At 42.9% G+C, this 22,235-nt stretch overlaps 2 protein-coding genes across 2 annotated transcripts in view; both read left to right on the top strand.

The window, feature by feature from the left end:
- PKD1L3 (polycystin 1 like 3, transient receptor potential channel interacting) overlaps window positions 1-1,236 on the top strand; it is a gene marked incomplete at its 5' end in the record, with an annotated part of 81,564 nt that extends 80,328 nt beyond the window's left edge. The window contains 1 exon segment of the mRNA XM_079117219.1: window positions 717-1,236. Coding sequence (XP_078973345.1) covers window positions 717-947 — 231 coding nt within the window. The 3' untranslated portion in view covers window positions 948-1,236.
- Window positions 1,237-4,325: 3,089 nt separating this feature from the next.
- GCSH (glycine cleavage system protein H) lies at window positions 4,326-15,941 on the top strand (the record flags this gene model as incomplete). Its single annotated transcript, XM_079117220.1, is given in 7 exon segments — window positions 4,326-4,386; window positions 5,388-5,555; window positions 8,182-8,261; window positions 9,426-9,479; window positions 9,481-9,490; window positions 14,344-14,475; window positions 15,336-15,941. Coding segments are annotated over 7 exon segments (603 nt in total). The 3' UTR covers window positions 15,434-15,941.
- Window positions 15,942-22,235: the final 6,294 nt, after the last annotated feature.

The following is a 22,235-nucleotide window of genomic DNA, read 5'->3' on the forward strand; positions in this document are numbered from 1 at the left end:
ATAATAAAGAACAAAATAAAGAGACACTATAAACACTCTGACCTAGAGGGAAATGAGTGACAGTCATAAAGAGGGTCCACAGGTTGCCTGTGCTTCTTAAATTCAGGTCCAGAAGCTGGCTGAGGCCTTCTCTACTTTAGCTTAGGATTTAAAATGTTGCCAGAAAAACTCAGGCATGCTCATCAGAGAGAAGGAGGGAGCCCAGAGGGGACAAAGGAGGGAGTACACATCCCTGGATCCCTAGAAGGCGGTCATACAACCCCATAACAGGGTTGGTGATGTAGCTCAGTGACAGAGCACTTGCCTAGCAGGCACCAAGTCCTGGGTTTAATCCCCAGTACCATAAACAAACAAATAAACAAATAACCTTAGATACAACCTAAGTGATAAGTGACCTCAGGCAAGCACAGTGGCACCACACCTGTGATCCCAGTGATCAGGAGGCGGAGGAAGAAGGACTGAAATTTCAAGGCCAGCCTTAGCACTTAAGAAGACCATGTCCAAAATAAAAAATAAAATAGGCTGGGGATGTGACTCCGTGGTAAAGAATCCTGGGTTCAATCTCCAGTACAAAACAACCGAAACCAAAAAAACAAAGAAAAACCTACCCCAAAAATAAAGTGATCTCAAGCTGGGACAATAAAAGCATGGTTTCCTCGTAGGAAGAACCCCCCAAAGAGGATGGCTACAAGTACATTGTGGTCTTTCTCTTGCAGCTGTCGGAGGAAGAAGAGATCGTTGATTTGCTTCTGATGAAAATATTCAGTTTCCTGGGCATTAGATGCAAAGGAGAGGCACCTCAGAGCAGCAGTGACCAGCAGGAGACTCATGCTGAGTCTCCCCCCAAGATTCAGGTCCCCCAACCAGCACCAGTTGTGCCCAGTGTTTTAAGGTGTCATCCACATGTGACATCCATCCATCGGAAGGCCAGTGCCCCAGGCCTATGATTACCAGAGATCTTACAGTCTCTCCGGGACAAGGTTGTCTGTAGACTTACCAAGCCCAGCAAGTAAAAAAAGAAAAAAAAAAAAAAAAAAAGAATATATACCTACAAGAATAAAATTGCCCCTCTGTGAGAGCCTGTTTGTCAAATATATTCCCCATAGAAATAAAATCTTCTCTACAGGGCAAACTGTCTCATCTCTTTTGTCAGTCAGGGGCTGCCTTCAAATCATATTTGTTCAGGGCTTCTCCAAGAAATGCTCCTGGGGTCATATTAGTGGTGTTGTAGGGTTGCTAGGACAGTGTCACATACCAGATGGCTTAAAACAACAGAAAAAGTAATTATCTCACAGTTCTGGAGGCCAGAAGTCTAAGATCAAGGTATTGACAAATTGACCAGGGCCATGTTCCCTCTGAAGCCACTAAGGAACAATATGTGCCTCTTCCAGCTTCTGGTATTCCAGCAAGTGGTGTTCCTTGGCTGCAGATGAATCATCACTCTATCTGGTATTCTCCACAACTCTTCTTGTCAGGATACCAGTCATATTGGATAGGGATCCACCCTATGGCAATATGACTTGAATGAACTAATGACATCTGCATGCCTCCTATCCCAATACAGTCGTACTCTAAGAGGGGGTTAGGACTTTGACCTATCTCTTTAGGGGGACACAGTCCAATCCATAACAGGTTTTGGGAACAAATAAATGTGAGAAATACTGGATGATGACACCATATGCAAGTTCCTCAATATGAAATTGTCAGAGCTTTTAGTATGCTCAGTGCGCACTGTAGGGTCTCTGGCATCCACGATGATTCCAAGACTTCTCTGACCAAGGTTCCAGATACTGAAGCACCTTCAACAGGGCTAGTGTTGCTACATGACACTCTAGGAACAAGGATCTCCCCCAGTGATCCTCAGCCTTGGCTGCATGCTAGAACCCCCAGACTTCACTCCAACAGGTCAGAATCTCTGGGCTTGGACCCAGGCATCAATATTTACTCTCCACTTCCCCAGATGACTCCAAGGGGCAGAGACACTTGATAACAATGCTGTGAATCGTGGTAGACACAAGTCTGGTTAACAAAGGACTTATAGCCGTTGGTGTAGATGGTGTACACTTCCCTCCCAACATAGGAAATGATCCTCCTCACACACCCATTGCAGCAGATATTGGAGATGCCCTGGCCCAAATCCATCCCACGCTTTCCTCTTTGCTAAGAGAAGCCTGGCTTTGTTTGGGTAGCCATCCAAGCCCCACACAACTCGTGCAGCCACCTCAAGGTAACCCTAATTTGTCTTGGTATTGGCAAACCACTTTGCTGACGGTGAGTGATTTAGGTATGTGATTTTGTGACGGCTCTGGATAGTAAAAGGTGAATGGAGGTCTGTCTCTAAGGTACTTTGGGAGAGGTTTCCTTGCTACTAAAATGAGGACTCATAAAGATGGGCTCCTATGCTGCTGACATTACCTGATGGAAAACACCTGGAACTTTGGGCAGCTACCTTGAGACAACAGGGGGATAATCTTGAGACCATAGGGGGGAAATCCGAATATGGCAGAGCAGAAAGATAAGGGGAACAATGCATATCTGATGAGGTCTTTAAATGGCTGACTTACTCCTGGAGGTGAACTACTGCTAGTTTTCCAGGTGGATGAGACCTTAGACATCCATGACAACTGAATCAGGATCCCATCTTACTACCTTGACAACAAGATCCTACAGACCCACAGGTTCAGGATCCTTTATAAACACAGAGCCATAGAACTTGCAATAGACATAGAACCTTGGGAATTTCATCTTCTATCTATCCAAGGGTCCATCATCCATTCCTTATTGCATCACGTAGAAACATGAAGTATTTACACAGAGATATCCACCAAATAATCCACAGCAAGGTCTTCACACATGTCCCAATAGACTAGTACAGAAACTCACCAAGATATGTATCCTGTCTGTTTCAAACAGGAAAAGTTCTAACATCTGGAGTTTTAAATTCTTCTTCTCTTCATTCCTTCTTTCTCATTTACTCTTCACTTTCCTCTTGACTATAAATATCAAACAAACACCTCCTTCAATTCTATTAGGAGGAAAATATGTCTATCAGCCTAAGATGAATGGGACCCTTCTGTGACACCTGGAAGAATGATCACCTTCAATTTTCAGGTGCCTGTACTAAATGTGCAATAGATGAACTTTCAAACTCAAGGAGTTGGGCGGGGGAGATGGCTCAGTCGGTTAGAGTGTTTGCCTTGCAAGCACAAGGCCCTGGGTTCGATCTCCAGCACCGCAAAAAGTGACAACTTCAAAACTCAGGAGTGAATGTTAAAGATTATCAAGTTGGGGGTGAATGAGGACGTTTGCTATACTTGGTTTTTTCGAAAAAAAAAAAAAAAAAAAATGACACACTCACTACTTTTTTTGTTTGGAAGGGCCTGTGATATGTTCCCACTCATTGCTATGTGATCTTGTTCTTCCTATCAAATAACTAGTCAGGCTGAGAATAAGAATTTTTAGGGCATATGTGGAAAGCCGCTGCTGCTTGCCTACGGGCTGCTTCAAGCGGCTCCCGCCGCTCTTACGAAAGACGGAGGCTTCTTTGCCCGGCAGCTCCAAGTGGCTCCGCTTACGGAAAGCCGCTTCTCGCCTTTTCGGCCCGACCAGCGGGACAAAAGACACGTACTCTTTAGAAGTTCATGAAGCAGCTTCCCGTTTATTCCAATAACACCCTCAATATATAAGCAGTCTCATGCATAAGCACTTGTAAACAGATATGTCCATCCAATCCTGTTAAAGGTCAAGCAGTCACTCGCTGGAGCATACATACAAAGTATGTCTGTCCACGTGCTAGGCAGCTTGAAGGGATTATCATACAGCCAATTGTATACGCCTTCTTGCCTTTCTCCATGCATATTCAGAATGGACGTTTGCTCTCTGCCAGTCCCATCTTTGGATGCACGTGGCATACCCTGGGCCCTGGGTTCCGCCTGCCACAGGCATAGGCTCCACTGTACTGCACTGACTTGTGACACAACAACAGTACAAAGAGAATACTGACATTATAAAAGGTAGCCGAGATCTGGAGTCTACAGTCCATTAGTGTGATCCAGTGGGTATCCCAAAGAGAAGCAAGTAGACGCCTACATGTTAAATCCTACTACTGCTGCCTAGCAGCCACTTCGGCTGTACTTAAGCCTCCCCCACTGCACTCTTGGGCAAGTTACTTAACCTTTCTGAGCCTCCAGGCCTCATCTATGAAATGAGAGTGACAACTTTCAGAATGGGGTTTGAAAAGGACTAACAAGACAAAGTTTGCACAGTGCCAGGCACACAGCAAGGACTTAATAGGTGGTGATTACTTGCTCAGCGAAAAAAGGAGCATGACTGCCCGGGTGGGCCTTGTGCTAACAAGCCTTCCTGTGGCCCTGGGCCCACCCAGTGGTACAGCGGGTCGGGCTTGAGGCCTTTTCACTCCAGCATTTCTCTTCCGACGGGGCCCACTGTATGAAGACTGTGTTGAAGGTGAGCTCTTTCCCAGAACTTAATTGTTTTCTGTACTCTAGGATGTGGACAAAGACTTGGGCTTTTCTCGGAACGACTTGATCACAGGGCTCGCTGATTAAGCACGGAACTGTCCGTGCTGGGTCTCAGCTCAGTCGTTTGGACACTTCTGCGTTAGAGAATGGCTCCAGTCCAACCTCCACCAAGAAGCCACTCCTGACCCTTGGCAAGCTCTTTGTCCTCTAGAATATTCCTGGTCTGCCTTGCCTCTTTGGGGCCTCTTGAGATCTGTAAGGAAATAAAGTGGGCTCCTGAACTGTTTTCAATATTTCAAAAAGTCAGAGGAATTGCATGTGTCTATGCGACCTTGGCCAATGCCCAACAATCATCTTGGGGCTGGAATGAATCCGGCTCTGTATGACCTTGGTCCTGTGTAGGACGGCAGGATCGCATCCTTTCACTGGCGGCGCCTTGCCCTCCCAGGACACGAGGGTTGAACAGTGGGCGAATGCGCTGGCCCAGCAAAGCCATCCCCTGCCTGGAGCTTTGCTCACTGCTACCGCGGTGACGCAGGCTGCACGCACCGGTGGGCCAGGGAGTCCCCGGGCCTGCTGACCAAGCGCTACACAGCTCCCGAAGATCAACGCCAGGGGCGAGGCTCCGCCCCTCCAGTAGGGCCCGCCTCCGAGTCCCGGCCGCCCAGTCAGGCTCTGGCCGGACGCTAGTCCCCGACCCTCTTCCGTGGCTCCATCCGGGCCAGACTCTTCCACATGTCCACGCCTCTCTCTTGCGTCGCCCTATCCGAAGACGAGCGCGACCCTGGAGTCCCCGCCCCCTGCCCAATCAGGATAGCCCGCCCCGGGCCCCGCCCCCACGCTGGGTCAGCCGGCCTCACTCCACCGGGGTCGCCGGGTAGCGGAGGCGCCGAGGGAGACCCTGAGTACCTTGCGAACATGGCGCTGCGAAATGGCGCGGAGCGTGGTTAGCCGCGGACTGCAGCCTACGTGCAACCCCGGTGCTCGCTGTGCCCTGCCCGCCGCGGCCGTGGCCCTGGCGGGTGAGGGCGGGCGCCGTTCGGGCGCTGCGCACCGGACCCGCTCTGCTCTCCGGTAAGCGCGGGGGGCACGTGAACAGGCCCGCGCCTCCCTCTCTTCGGCTCGCTCTTGGAGCTGAGCTGGACGCGGAGAACGTCGGTTCCCACTCCTGAGTCCCCAGTGCGGAGCGAGGGTGGACCCAGCCCCGCGCTTCAGCTCGCGGCTGGCCTCCTTCGGTGGCCGCCTCTCGCTCTTGAGCAGGCATGAGAAACACTAGTGATCTTTGCCTCGTGGGTAAAAAGGTGGAGCCAGGAGCGGAGACCTGCAGGACCCGGGTGGTGGTGTGCGGGCTAGCTCCCGCAGGTAAATCGCCGCCCATGCTGGAGAAGCGGAGCAGGCAGCGCTAAGGTTCTCTGTGACCTTAGTAAGTCTCGCATTTGTGTGCACTTTGAGACCCTAAATGTGGAGGTCTTTAGTTTACTACATGGGCCATTGCTGAGAACTCCCAAGTAAAATCAAGGGGAAGCACTTATTAAAATTAAAGCAACTGGATTTAGATTTTTACTAGTTAAAATGAGGGTGACGTTGAAGACAGCTGTCTCCTAAAAAGTCTTCTGGACTCATTACAGAAGTTCTGCTAGTCTGTATCGAGCCCTTGTGTCCTGGAGCTGAAAAGGCCTAACATAAACGGACTAGAAATAACTGGGAAACCTGCCCACAAATGTCTTGGCGATTTGTGCTGCTTGAGTACAATTAGCGACTGGAAAAACAGTTTTTTTTCTTTATACGCAAATACTTGCAAGACTACTTGGATTTTGTAAGAACTCAGACTGCTAATTTAGGATCATAGATCTGTATGGCTGTTGTCTCACAGAATTCGTTGTTTTACAAACCCGTTGGAACTGGACTTGTTGACCGTTTTATTAATGTGAAACTTTGAAGTGTAAGTTATTTCTCTCAACAATTTGTGACACATTCCAATGCATTAACCACTTGAATACAAGGGTGCCCATTTCTCAGACAAGAATTATTTCCAAGTCTATGGATTTTTACACTATCTCTAGCTGTTTGCAGTTGTTAGTTGTCTAGTTAAATATTGTCCAAAATATCAATGCCCATTATCTGGTTAAGCACATAGGTTTTAATTTTTTATTCACTTATTTTTAACTTATTTATTATTTTAACACAGGAAGTGTACGTATTACGGGGTACAATGCACCTAGGGTTTTTTTTTTTTTTACTTTTTGATACTGAGGATTTAACCCAAGGGCTCTTTACCACCAAGCTATATTCTTATACCTTTTTTATTTTTCATTTTGAGACACGGTCTCAATAAGGTTGGCCTGGAATTTGCCACCCTCCTGCCTCAGGCTCTGGAGTCTGGATTACAGGTGTGCACTACTGTGCCCTGCTGCACCTAGGTTTTTAAAAACAGATAGACCCCACTTCCAGTTCTGGTTCTACCTCTTATCCACTGTGAAAGCTTGTGCATATGTATTTAACCTTTCAGTCTGTTTTCTTCAAAAAAGTAGGGGTAATAACCTCAAGAGTTGTTGGGTAAATGAAATGAAATAATGTAACTGCTGTATGTAGATCCTGACACATAGTGAGCACTGAAGAAATGTTACCTGTTAAATATTCGTGTAGCATCAAATAAATAGAAACTGACTAACATTAATGTAAAGTATGTCTTACCTAATGACCTGGAAAGGGAAAAAAAAATGTAAAATTTTAATGAATCATAACTCCTGATTTCTTGATGCCAAAAACAGTTTTTTCAAGGCCAGTAAGAAAGTAATTATTTACCTAGTCTGTCCCCCTTTTCCTTTTGGGCCAAGGGTTAAAGGAGAATTGTACTAACACTGCTTTTTAGCCAAAGTAGCATGCCTGGTAGAAAATGATCTATGGCCACAGACTAAGTGCACTTAGGTGCACTGAGCTTTTGACAGTGCTGCCTGTTATACTTGGGTTGCTCAGTTGCTCAGGTGATTGACAGCCTCACTCCTGAGATTATCTTCACAGTCAGACAAGATGGCCAGGACAGTAGTCTCAGAGAGGTCATGTATTTGTAAATTGTCCAGCCTTTATTTTCAAAAGTAAGGATTCATAAGTGGTAGTGTAATCAGTGAGTTCTGAAGTTGTAGCAGAACATGAGGGAGAATGGAATGTGTAGCTGAAGAACTATATACTATGTATTTATCCCAGAATCCCCTTTATTAAGTTTTTCCTTTTTGCTGTGCTGGGGATTACACTGAAGGCCTCATGTCTGCTCTGCGAGCACTCCACCACTGAGCTACACCCCTGGACCCTAGTATTTAAATAGCAGTACCCACTTTCTTCAAGGACAGGTTGACATTTGATTTAAGAATTTTAAGAACTTATTAAGTTTTAATTGTCCTAGGAGGCCAGTTTCATTCCTTATAAGTAAGTTGCAATTAAGATGTCTTAGGTCAACTCTACTTAAAGTGGCACATTATTTTTTTTTTAGGTTAAATCTTTTTTGTTGTTGTCTCCAACACCCCAAAGATGGGGGTCTCACTTTGCTGCCCAGGCTGGCCTTGAACACTAGAGTTCAAGTGATCCTTCTGCCTCAGCCTCCATAATAGGTGGGATTATAGGTGTGCATCACTGTATCATCAAGGTAAGGCCTTTTAAAGAAATGATGCCACTGCTTTTCTGAAATACTGGTCTTCTGTTTTAGTGCGTAAATTCACAGAGAAACATGAATGGATAACTACAGAAAATGGTATTGGAACAGTGGGAATCAGCAATTTTGCACAGGTATTGTCTTGAAGTATTTTTGATAGTGTGCTCTTACATAATTTGGATTGTCTCTATCTCTTGAAACTTATTTTGTATAGTACTTTCAGCCTTTTGAAAGGCACTTGTAAGAAAGTCAGAGATGAAACAAGTAAAATGTACGTTAGTTAGGTCAGTATGTGTTTTTTTAAGAAATAATGGGTTACTGCTTCAGAGTAAGAAACATACCTTATTCTAGAAAGACATGGGTTTTATATTGAACAGTTAAGGAAAGAAGAAAAGGAAGAGCCAGCAAAAGTGTTGGAGGGTTGCCAGCATTTTGTGGCTACTGTGATACTGACATGACCTGGGACCATAAAGAAGAGGGAAAACCCAAACAGGTACAGATTAACATAGGAAACCTTTTCAGATTAACATAGGAAACCTTTTATTTAGCTTATTTTTTTCTCTACTAATTTCCCTATTTCCACTCATCTCATATTGAGACATTGTTTAAAAGAAAACGTAAAGGCATGGGACAGTGATTTTTCAACTGGATGTGTGTGAGGGGCAAGGCAGGAGAGGAAAGAGGAAGTGGGAGGATACAATTCCTCAGACATGCTGGGTTTTGGGTATTGAGAATCACTGATTCATCAGCATACCTGTGAACCTACTGTGGGGTGTCGTGCAAGGTGTCTTGTGAAATACTGTGTAAGATGCTGGAGTTTATCCACGAAGAGAGCTACCTACATGGAAACAGCATAGCAAACAATAGGTAGAAAAGGTCTCCAGGGTAGTGCTAGGGGTTGTGTCCACTCACCTGATGGAGAGCAGCCTCGTCTCCTGGAGTCCAGGTCTCCGAAGAGTGGTCTGTAGATCAAGGGAATAGTTTACAGCAAGGGCAGTGGGGAACTGTGGAGGTGGAAAAGCATAATCTGTTAGTGCTCAGAGAGCTAGAAACTGTTTGTGGCACACAGTTTGGGCCAGGGGTCATTGCAGGCTAGGGACCAGATCTGGCTGGTGGGTGGCCTGTTGTAGTGCAGCTTCTGAATGAAGAGTAGGTTGCACACTAGTTGTAAGGAAAATCAAAGAATCAGGTCTCCCGAATGTAAAATATGTTGTCTGAATTATGGGCAATTCAGTGTTTTGTCCCTACTTGGAATTTAATTTGACTTCTTAGAGTTTTTTTGTGTTTTTGTTTTTTAGGAAGCTCTGGGAGATGTTGTTTACTGTAGTCTGCCAGAAGTTGGGACAAAATTGAAAAAAACAAGGTACATGTTTTTCTTATCTTGGAATGTCACAATTCATGCCATGAATTTTCATTGACTCTTCTTTACCTGAACAACTTGTTTGTGCCCAGAGTTAGATGCTTTCAACATAGGAAACAGAATATTCAAATAAAAGTGTTCAACAACTAAGGGGTTTGCCATGAAACAAGCTGGGGATGGGTGGACATAGGCTTGTTCACTGAGAGCCATCAAGGATACCTCCACTTGGCAAATCTTTCTGCCTTCAGAGTCTGAAGAGAGGTAGGCTCTCCTTTGTTTTTGTTCAGAAAGAATGGTCTTTACCAGAAGTCTCTCAGCAGAGGCTTCTTCACATCTTACCAGGCAGGTCTGGGTTGTATTGCTCCCACTAGCTGTAAGGGATGGTGAGAAGGAGAATAAGGAGCATTTTGAGACTTGGTAATTGAAGGGAGGAAGAGAGGGAAATGGCTGTTAATGCCACTCCTCACCTCTACTGTGAATTGATACTGGGTAACATTGCTAAGATCTATTAAGTTTAACAAGGGGCTGGGAAACCTGGTGGCACACACCTATAATCCCATGACTTGGGAGACTGAGGCAGTAGGATTGCAAGTTTGAGGCCAGCCTGAGCAACTTAGTGAGATCTTGTCTCAAGATCAAAAAAATAAAAAAGGGCTAGGGGTACAACTCAGTGCTTGAGTGCCCCTGGCTTAGTCCCACTGCCATACACACACACAAAAGTGGGGGGGGGGAGGGGTGCGGTAATTGCCTTTTGTTTATTTTCTAGTGTTTTGAGCATCCAGGCCATTGATTTTTAACATAAAACCTCAAAATGCTATTTAGATGCTAATTTCCTTTTTTCTTTTTGCAGTGGGAATTGAACCCAGGGGTGTTTGACCACTTGACCATTGAGCTACATACCTTGCCCTTTTTTAAAAATTTTTTCTGGCTTCAAGTGGCTGGGATTACATGTGTGTGCTACAAGATGCTAATTTCCTTCTAACCACCGTTTTAGATATATCCCACAATTTTTGATGATGTACTATCATTTATTTTAAAGTACCTTTCAATTTCCCATCTGATTTCTTTGATCCACAAATTATTTAGAAGTATGTTTATTTCCAAATATTTGAAGCTTTTTTAGATAGCTCATTGTTACTAATTTTTAATTTATTGTAGTAAAGGAACATACTGTGTAAGATTTTAATTTTGGGTTTTTTTGTTGTTTTGTTTTTTTTTGGTTTTTGGTGCTGCGGATTGAACCCAGGGCCTTGTGCTTACCAAGCAAGCACTCTACCAACTGAGCTGTATCCCAGCCCCAAGATTTTAATTTTTGAAGTTGTGACTTACATTGTGGTTCACCATATGATCTTGTTTCATGTGTACTTAAAAAGACTGTGTATTCTTTATTTGTTGGGTATTGTCTTAGTTTGGGCTACTGTAAACAGTACCAAGATGGGGAGGCTTGAGTATCAGAACTGTATTACAGTTTAAGTTCTGGAAGCTGGAAATCTGAGCTCAGGGTATCAGCATGGTTTGGTCTGGGTGGGGCCTTGTCTGGGCTGCAGACTGCTATCTTCTAGTATTTTCACATGGCGTAAAGAAAGGGAGAGAACTTTTGATGGTCTGTTCCCTTTTATAGGAACGCTTAGCCCATTAACAAGGGTTCCACCCTATAACTGATCACTGGCCAGAGGCCTAACATCATACCATCGGGGTGGAGTGAGGGTTAACTTTCAGTTGGTTAAGTTCATTGATACTGTTCAAACTGTCCTTGCTACTCTTCGAGACGGGGTATTAAACTCTCCCCACTGTAGATATGTCAGATTTTCCCTTTAGTCATTGTATATTTTGAAGTTATTTTTTGAAGTATCTGCACTTGTTTTTTTCCCCCAAGATTCAGACAATTATTAATCAGTATAATAAACTCCAAAAATCAACTTAACTTCCCACTTAAGTCCTGGATAAGGGGAAAATTTGGTGGGTGGCTTCTGAAAGATCTGGATCCTAAGCAGCTTTATAGGGAAACAATTCATTTCAAAATCTGGGCCTACTTTCTTCAGTTTGCTGTAATCCACATTCACTGAGTAGAACTTCTGTTGATCATGTGGACAGTTTATTCCAGGGCTCTGGGTTGTTCTTCCTGTCCCAGCTGACTTTCTTTGCCTTTCTTCACTTCCTGGAATTGCACATGCTGTTTTCAAGGTTCAGTCCATAGATGGCAGAACTTCTTGGTGGAAGGGTATGGAGGAGGGAATGTGCTCAGTTCATGGCAGTGGAAGCAGAGAGTTAGAACTATAGGGTTAGGTGTATACACTTTCAATAAAAGATTTAGTCTTGCTGATGAGTTGATCCATTTATTGTTAAAATGTTATCTCTGGTAAATTCTTGAAGTTTACTTTGTTTTGTTTTGTTTTTGTTTTTGTTTTTTTGCAATACTGGGATTGCTCCCAGGTCCTAGACAAGCCCTCTACCAATGAGCTACATGCCTAGTTCTTTGTCTGATCTTAATGTTGCTATGCTAGTTTTTAAGTGTGTTCCTTAAAGACAGCTTTATAGTTTGGTCTTATTTTCTTGTCTATTCTGACATCTGCCTTTTGATAAGCTTGGTCGTTTTACTATAATACTGATATATTTGAGTTTAGGTCTTTGTTTTCATTTTGTCCTGTTCTTTTGTCTTTCTAAATTTTGGTGTTGGATTTTATTTTCTCCATTTTTCTTTTCTTTTCTCCTTCCTTCCTCCCTCCCTCCACTGGAGATTGAACTCAGGGATGCTTTACTACTGAGCTATATCTTCAATCCTTTTTAAAATTAAATTTGGAGACAGAGTTTTACTGAGTTGCTGAGGCTGGCCTCAAACTTGCAATCCTTCTGCCTCAGCCTCCTGAGTCTCTGAGATTATAGGTGTGTCACTACAGCTGGCTTCCACTGATTAGAGTATACCTCTTTGTACTGTTCACCAGTTGCTCAGAGTGTGTCATCTTATCACAGTTTAGAGGTGATACATCACTTCGTGTAACATGTCAGACATTTGGGACAGTAGTTTATTTTCCTGTCCATTCACTGTGCTGTTGGTCAATGTTCTGCATTAACAGATGCAATACACTCTACAATGTGGTATTAGTTTTTGCTTTAAACAGTACAGTGCCTTGTGTAGAAATTAAGAAAAAGAATGTGTTTTGTATTTATTCACATTTACCAGTAATATCTTCTCTCCTCAGTATATTTGAGATGTCATTTTGTTAATCACCTTCAGTGTAAGAGACTGTAGCGTTTCTTGCAGTGAGGATGTGCTTATGACTCATCATCTATCTGAAAATGTCTGCTTTACTTTCATTTTTGGACTTTTATTTTTAATTAGCACATTATAGATATGAATAAAGGTGAAATTCACTGGTATATTCATATATGTACATAGATTTTGCTGATTTAAAAAAAAATTCTTTATTCTTTTTGGTTATAATGACAGTAGTCTATTTTGACATATTTATACAATAATGGACTTGATCTTATTAGGATCCCAGTATTGTTGATGTACACAGTATTGAGATTCACTGTGATGTATTCATATATGTGTACAGGAAAGTTACGCCAGACTCATTCCACTGTCTTTCCTATTCCTCTCCCTTTACTTCTATTCTTGAAGAGTATTTTTGCTTTGTATGGGATTCCTAGTGACAGATTCTCCCTCCTGTCCCCAGAGCTTCATAGTTTTCATTCCATTGTTGACTGGCTTCTGTTTCCAGGTGAGAAGTCAGCCATCCTGTCTTTCTCCTTTGCGTATCAAATTTGGAGATATTTTTTGGTCATTATTCATGCTTTTGTTTTTCCCTAATTCCCTCCTCTGAGTTCAGTTGCATGTTGGTTCGATCATCTGATATGTCCTACAGGCCCTTTTGGCTCTGGTAACTTTTTAGTGTGGTGAATTTTGGTTGATTTTTTTCCTTCACCTTCACTGGTCCTTTCTTCTGTTGTCCCCAGCTGCTATTAGTACTATCTGCTGAATGTTTTATTCCATTTCTAGAGCCTCCATATAAAATTTTCCATTGCAAGTATTCCTCCTCATGTTCCTTCACTGCGGTCATCTGTAAGTCTCTGAGCACCTCCTAAGAGCTAATTCCAGCACGTGGGTGACTTGGGGATCTGTTCCTGTTAACACCTTTATCTTTTCACTGTGATTTCTGTGATTCCCTTCTTCCTAGGGTGTCAGCCCCCAGTTCCCAGCCACTCTGGCAGCTCTACCCTCCATCCTCTGACCCCTCTGCCAAACGAGCCATCTCTTTGTATGTGTTGTCATACTGAGTGGGAGTGTGACAGGCCCCTTTGATTGCTTTCATATGTGGTCTGGTACTAGGTGCTTCATCATTACTGGAACTCCTAAGGTTTTCTCTTCTTTTGAGACATTGTTAAGTCAAAGAAAATGTAGTTCTACTGAACTTCATAAGCATATCTGGTGTTCAGGTGAATCACCATTTGTTATTTATTGTGTCCAGGACAGACAGGTTCACTTTAGTGAGGGTATTCAGACCTTCTAATAGGAGATATGAACATGACAAAAACCTATGATTTTATTTCCAATTAATTTTTTTTTTTTTTTGTTTTTTGTTTTTTGGTACTGGGGATTGAACCCAGGAGTACTTTACCACTGAGCTACCTCCCCAGCCCCTTTTTCTTTTCTTACAGAATATGGCTAAGTTGCTGAGGCTGGCCTCCAACTTGTGATCTTCTTGCCTCAGCCCCATGGGCATGTGCTGTCATGCCAGGTGAAATTTAGAATTTTTAAAAGTCATAATTGTAGAAGTGACCATTTCTCCATATTTTGTATTTTCAAGTCTTCGAATTGACATTTAATATTTTAAAAAATTTTCTCCATTTAGATGAGTTTGGTGCTTTGGAAAGTGTGAAAGCTGCCAGTGAACTCTATTCTCCTTTATCAGGAGAAGTAACTGAAATTAATGAGGCACTTGCAGAAAACCCAGGGCTTGTGAACAAATCTTGTTATGAAGACGGTAAGTTGTTTCTTACATTTTCATTCTCATAATAATCCTAATGAAGTGTGTGCTAGTAGCAGTTTTCTCCCCCAAATTTACCTGTCAGGATCATGCAGCCAGTAAATGGCAAATTTAGGACTGAGTTGTGGTTCTTTGCCTGCCACCTCATCCTTCTGTCTGCTTTCTGATGCCTTTAACCATAGCAGTTACATTGTGGGTGTACCTTTTATTAAAGAAAGACATACTTGGCCTTACATAGTTGAATCCTGTAGTTAAAAGTTTTAAATGTCAGTTGTTCATGCTTCTTACAACCTCAGAGTTCTTGATTTATGCTAGGCTCTATTCTGGCTGTAATTCTTTCCAATTAAAATATACAAATATATTAATTCTTTTTTTTTAATGTGGTGCTGAGGAGCAAACCCAGTGCCTCACACATACTAGGCAAGTGCTTTACCACTGAGCCCCCAAATATGTTAATTCTTAGTGCTAAAATTTAAAAATTCCAGAAATAAGCTGGGCTCAGTGGCTCACATCTATAATCCCAGTGGCCTGGGAGGCTGAGGCAGGAGGATCACAAGTTCAAAGCCAGTTCCAGCAACTTAGTGAGGACCTAAGCAACTTAGTGAGACCCTGTTTCAAAATAAAAAATAAAAAGGCTGGGGATGTGGCTTGGTGGTTGAGTGCCCCAGAGTTCAGTCTCTGGTACCAAAAAAAAAGTTCCATAAATAAAAAGTGCATGATTTGCATACATTGGATAAATTCAATCAGTTGATCTAGTATACTAGATTAATTTTGAGGCGCTCAGAAATTTACATGTTGAATGAATTCGACCTTTTAAAAAGGCAATTTAGAATGTGAGCTTTTTGTTTTGATTGCAGGTTGGCTGATAAAGATGACACTGAGTGACCCTTCAGAACTAGATGACCTAATGAGTGAAGAAGCATATGAGAAATATGTAAAATCTATTGAGGAGTGAAAACGGCACCCTAAATAAACTAGTATGGAATAACACAGCAGTTGTCTTAAATTAGTGGTGGACAGAAGACTTACAAAACTACTTTCAACACCGCTACTAGAAGATACCCCTTAATTTCCTAATGACTGCAGATAAACACAATATACATCATTTTTTTTTTTTTTTTTTTTACAATTTTTAGAGTAGGCTTTAGGCTCTGATATCAGAATTCATGAAATTATGTCTGGTAAAAACTACTTATAAAAATATGTAATTCAAGGGTAATCTTGTTATGAGCCTAATATAATATTGTAACTTGCTTATATCCATCCCTGCATTTGGGATGGATCATATACTTAATGATCTTTCATTGGAAAAAACTGGGCACAGAGGAAAGTGTGTGTTGTATGGTGACAGCAGAACAATACTGTCTTAATTTTATAATATACCGCATTTGCTGGTGGTATTTTTATACGTGGAAACAACACCTTGCAACAAAGTAATAAAATATTCAACTTCGTTAATCATATTTTTTGTTTTGATGTTAATATTCCATTTAGTGACTGTGATTATTTGTGAAAATGGTCCTTTCAACTTATGCAAAGTTTTTTTCTTTTTTGGGGGCACTGGAGATCAAACCCCAGGGCTTTGAGCATGCTAAGCATGCTACCACTGAGCTACACCCCCAGACCTGGAAACTTACTTTCTGAAAAAATATTTAAGCCATAACAGTCTTTTTTTTTTCTGAAGTGAAAATTTAATTGCCTGATAGCATTTAACACTTAATTTTTGTCATCTTTAATAAAAAATAAATTGACTTTGGTTTTCATCATGATAGGTTAGAAGAGGAAAACAAGGGAAGGAGGAAATTCTGATCAGCACAGCACATGGTATCTTTAAGAAGTTGAATCATGTTCAGAGGCTTCCACTTCTGTAATAGATGTGGATATGGTGAAGCCTTATGGGCTCAGGTGTTGACTGACTGAATACTCTTTGGAGCTTAAGCATATTTAGAGTACCAAATGGTATTTTCAGATGAATAATATAGCATACTTTCCAATTTAGTCAACAAAAAAAATGCTGTCTTGGGGAAGGGCAGGTTGTATATGTATAAATAAATATGCATGCATAAGGCACAAGCAGACACCTATCATTTCCCCTTTGACTACAGGGAAAAGGATACATTCAGTTACTACCACCTGGTGGTGAATAAATAGCAAATATGAGAATTTAGAGGAATTGGATGGGTAAATACAGTTCCTCTGCTTCTCAGCAGAAAAAATAATTTTTTCCAAAACTGCTGATAACCATATCACTGCTGAACCATTAAATGTGCCTTATCAAGGAAGTACCTGTGTCCTGAATGATTGTCTCCTGTTTCTCTTATGAAATTACCAGGTTAATCTGCTTTGGAAGTAGGGATGAATAATAATTATATAGAAGGTGCTTTCATATATTACCTTCTTTGAGCTTTACAACCACTGGAGCTAGGTAGGTCTATCCATTATTACCACCACTTCACAGATAAAGTGAGTCTGTCAAATAGTTGGGTGGTGGTGGGATTTTCACCTGTCCTATCCTACTGTTCATCAGTCCCTTAGCAAATGTTAACTGTAGATTGAGCTTCCCTAATATGAGATTAGAGGATCCAAAATGCTTCAAAATATGGAACTTTGTGAGTGCTAACATGATGCTACAATTGGGAAATGTCACACCTGACCTCGCGATGGAAGGCAGCCAAAATGCAAGGGCACTAAAAATACTGTATAAGATTACCTTCAGGGGCTGGGGAGAGAGCTCAGTCGGTACGAGTGCTTGCCTTGCATGCACAGGCCCTGGGTTCGATCCCCAGCACCGCCAAAAAAAAAAAAAAAAAAAAAAAAAAAAAAGATTACCTTCAGGCTGTGTATAATGAATATTATCAGGCTTGGGTTCCATCACCAACACATCTCATTATGCATATGCAAATATTCCACAATCCAAAAAATCTGAAACACTTCTGGAATTTAGGAGAGGTGATACACAACTATATAAAAATACTTACATGGGAATGGGGTTAGGGAACAGATATTCTAATGCTGGGAAGCAGAAATGGCTAATCTTGACTTTATCAGTGACTGTCATCTCTGCAAGAGGTAGGTAGTCTTTATTTTCCTATCCCTTCCTAAGGACACAACCTCTGATACTTTTTAAGTTCCAAAGAGCAGAAGACAGCAACTTGCTTTTTTTACTAAACTATAAAGCCAATTTCACTGTCATTAATTTTATAGTGACACCAAAAATATAGTGGTTTTTTTTTTTTTTTTCCTATGCCTACTAGGCAAGAACTGCACTATTGAGTTATACTCCAAGACCCTCAAAATACAGGCTTTAGCCCTTCAATTTGACTAAACAATTTTATTTCTCTGACTTCAAACTCCTTTTGACCTCACACTCCTAAGGTTTTGGTCTTACTAGTGCATCTTATTAAAGGCTTTGAAGAATGCTCTCTAGTAATGAAGTCTTCAGAAATGAAGTAGGCTGCCCTGTGTTAAAAATTATCACCTCTCAGGTAATGTAGAGGTCTACAGCATCACGCTTTAGTGAACCACTAGAAGGCGCTCTGCACAGGCCTAGTGTGAAAACGAGGCTGGTGTTTCCCACCAGCAAACTCCATTCCTCTGCAGATCACAATTTCTTATTCTTTTCCCCACAATTTCTGCAGTTTTTCTGGGGTTTCTTATAAGAGTGTAGCCTATCTTTGGTTAAAAAATATACTTTATAGTGTTTCTTAGGGGTCTGAGTATGCAGTTCACTAGCAGAGTGCTTGCCTAGTATGTGAGAGATCCTGGGTTTGATCCTCAGCGCTGGGGGGAAAAATCCTAGCTATAAGTGTCTTTATTACTGCTCAGCAGTCATGTAGTCTTTCAGATCTAATCCCACCTGCCTTCCATCTGAGAGGGGGCCCTTTCCATTGGGATTAAATTCTTCCTTCTGTGCAAAAAGGCTTTACTGTTGATCACGTACCCATCCATCTTTTCTTTTTCTTCTTTTCTTTAAATAGGTTTTATTAGAACATTTTTATGTTCACAGCAAAAGTCAGAAGAAAATACAGTTCCCATATACTTATACTTCCTGTCTTCATCTCCCCACACCCTTAGACTTTTCTAGATCCACTCAATTTTGTTGTTGTTGTTTTGTTTTTGTCTTTGAAGCATCCCTTTTGCTAAAGTTCTACTTGTTTCAGTCACTGTCCTTTAATATCTCTGCTCAATCATGCTTTCAGGCATTTGCCTGCTGGATTTCAAGTGATTACAGCAGATTTCAAACTGGGGTATGCAGGCATATTTAGTATGAAGGAAATCAGTTTCAAGATCTAACTTCCACATGTACCTAAGAGAATGTCTTTTCAGTAAAGTTGTTTCATTAGTGGTCTACATTAAATTTACTAAGACTTTTGGTAACTTCCCAGAAACTGAGAAAGTCATGGTGGTGCACGGCCCGCAATCCCAGTTGTTTGGGAGTTTGAGGCAGGAGGACCTCAAGTTTGAGGCTATCCTGGCAAGTTACCAAGAACTTGTCTCAAAACAAAAAAGGGCTGGGGATGTAGTTCAGTGGTACAGCACCTGGGGGTTCAATCCCAGTGCCACAAAAACAAAAACAAAAAACTGAGAAAGTAGCTTTAAGGATGACCAATCCTGCTAGTCAGGTGGGTTCAAATTCTGTTTTCAACAGAGTAGAAGGAGGGCAAAGCAAATTGTCAACTGAAAGAACATTATTTTTTGGTTAATGATGACTATGTGAATTTTGGTGTGAAAGGTTTTTAAAGACACTGATAACAAAACTGCTTCCATTTGCATCTTCATATTTTTGTTAAGATACCTCAATTGACATTCATGAAAAATTTGGAATTACAGCTGAATCTGCCTCATTTTAGCAATATGTAATATATATTCATAGATACATTAATGGAGGGGAGGAAAAGCCTCATCCATTTCATTCTGATACACTTCCAATAACATTTTTTGCCAAGATATTTGCCAAGTTTACCAAAATATTTGCCAAGAGTAGAAATAAAGAATTATTAGGAAACATTAAAACTGTTTTAGCCTATGACCTTAAGAAAATTGTTTCATTTTCAATTTATATAGTTTTCTTGTTGCAGAGAGCTATAACAGACTACTCATAAAGTAAGTCTTTACTATAAATATGTTGGAATAAAGTTCTGTGGAGTAAGAATAAAAATACAATTATGAATTTAAGGAGAAAAAGCAGTGGAAAATTATCCACCTTTTAGTTAGGTTATTCATACATTTTAAAGTAGATGCTGATGGATATCAATTTGCTATTGAACTTGGATTTCTTTCAGTACTTTTAAGAGGGATATATACATATATATAACAAAATATATATATACATATATATTGTTTTAATGATAATGGGGATAATGGGGATTGAACCCAGGGCCTTGTGCATGTGAGGTAAGCACTCTACCAGCCCAAAATGACATTTTTTTTTTTTTGCGGTGCTGACCTGAGCTATATCCCCAGCCCCAATATGACATCTTTTAAAATGTCAACTTTGTTGCATACTTCGTTATTTAAATTTATGACAAAAATTTAATTTTTTAAACTGAAAAGAGCAGTTTGGTACCAGTGTTTTTTTTTTTTTTTTACTATTTTTTTCAAGTATGAAAATTTTACATACTTTTTCAAGTATGCAGGCATACCATTACTTACAGGTTATGAAATAACTAGGATACAAATATAAATATTTAAAATTGAAAAAAAAAAAAACTAAAAAGTCATTCTAAAAGAGTACTTTGTTCCAACATCATAGGATAATGTAACATACACACCATATATTTCCATAGCCTTTACAGGCTTTTAAATTAATGCTGCAGGCTGGGGTTATCGCTCAGTGGTAGAGCACTTGCCTAGCACGTGTGTGGCACCGGATTTGATCCTCCGCACCACATATAGATAGATAAATAAAATAAAGGTATTGTGTCCATCTACAACTAAAACACATATTTAAAATAAAGCTTAGGGGCTGGGGAGATAGCTCAGTTGGTAGAGTGCTTGCCTTGCAAGCACAAGGCCCTGGGTTCGATCCCCAGCACTGCAAAAAAAAAAAAAAAAAAAGTGAAGCCAGTTAAAATAAAGCTTAAAAAAATTGATGCTGTATATTTTGTAAAAAGCAGTAATCCTGGCTATCTTCCCAAACGCCTTTAATCCCAGCGGTACAAAGAACTCGTGTTTTCTGCAGCAGAAACATTCACTTCCTGCGCCACAGAGCAGAGGGGCTTGGGATCAGCCCTAGGAGTGCTGCCCACCTAAGGCCCGACTGCGGCCGTAGGTCCCGCCCCTGGGTGCACCCAGGAGTGCCCAAATCACCGGCGCCACCGGCGGGCAGAGGGGAGGGCGGTCCCGCAGCGTCGTGGACCAGCTGCCGACTTAAGCCTTTAAGGCTGCCTTTCTTCATTTACGTGAAGATGCCAATGCCCAGTTCACCGGAGTTCAGCGAGTGCTGGTTGGCACTGCTCCATCAAGGAAGAAAAAAACAAGGAACCCTCCCACGGCCTGCATCACCGCCACAAGCTCTCAGGAGGGCAGAGTCGCCCTGAGGGGACAGGTGACAAAGCGTGCTACCACGCTGGGCTGCCGGCATCTCCCAAACGCCCTAGAAGGCACTGAACCGGCCGGCCCAATGTCGGTAGTGGTGGCTGTCAAGCGCTCTGCCGGAGCAGTGGTCGCGGGGTTTCTGACCCCAAGCCGGTCCCGACGTCCCGGCTCAGTCACCGCCTCAGCGTACCTGGCACAGAGGGCTCGGCTTCCGCGGCGGAAACCAGGGACCTTCCACACGCCGAGAGGGCGCGCGGCCGCGCAGAGCCTGTCGGGAGCGCGCCAGGCCCCACGCTCCCGGCTTTGTTGCGCGAGGCTGTACGTCACTTCCGCTGCGACTAGAAGTGCGCCCGCCCCCAGCGCGACCGTAACCCAGGGCAACGGCCGGGCGGTAGCTGTCTGTGTTGTTCTAGCCCGCCGGCCGGGACTAGCTGCTCCGGGGCCTTCCACCCTGCTTGCCCCCATGAAAGTGTAAGCGGCCGCGTCCCCGTCCCCGGGGCAAGGCCCCGGACCCCTCCACGGGCAGCGGAGAGAAGAGCGAAGAAGCAACCCTCAGGCAGGGAAGCCGAAGAGACTTAGTGAGGCCCGGGACTGGACCAGAGCGGCGGTGCGGGGCAGGAGCACAGGGAAGGGGCGGGGCAGTGGGAGGAGCCTGAGGAGGGCGGGGCCGTGGGCGGGGCCCGGGAGGAGCTGGGTGCCACAAGCCCGGCCCCTGTTGAAGAAGGGCGGGCGTCTAGTGGCACGGTAGGCGCTGCTGAGGAAGGGGTGGGGCTCGGTGAGGAGGCGGGAAGCCTGAGAAGGAGGCTCTGTGGGGAGAGGAGGGGCCTCCGGGCACGGGGCGGAGCAGCAGCCGGCTGGGCGGCGGGGCTTCTGGTCCGCGTGGCGGTGTGCGGGTGGCTGGGGCTCGTGCTTTCCCGTGTGCGGTGGGGGAGCTGAGAAGACCGTCGATGCTTTACCGTGTTAGTACAGTGGGGTCGAGAAGGTCTGATCTGGAGGGATGGCTGCAAAGACCCCACTCCAAGGGAGGATTCTAGGATTAATCCTGGCAGCTGTGCCTAAGCGTATGATAAGCATAAGGCAGTTAATTTACACGGGAAGGTAGTATTTATACTTTTGGACATATGAACAAATTGTGCAAGTTGGGTGGTGCATGTGCATAACTTTGAGGCAGAGGTCCAACTCCTGTGTTCCAGAACTATTTGTCAGTTAGATTGGAGTCC

The sequence above is a fragment of the Sciurus vulgaris genome, assembly GCF_902686455.1.
Source record: "Sciurus vulgaris genome assembly, chromosome: 17".
Lineage (NCBI taxonomy): Eukaryota > Metazoa > Chordata > Mammalia > Rodentia > Sciuridae > Sciurus > Sciurus vulgaris.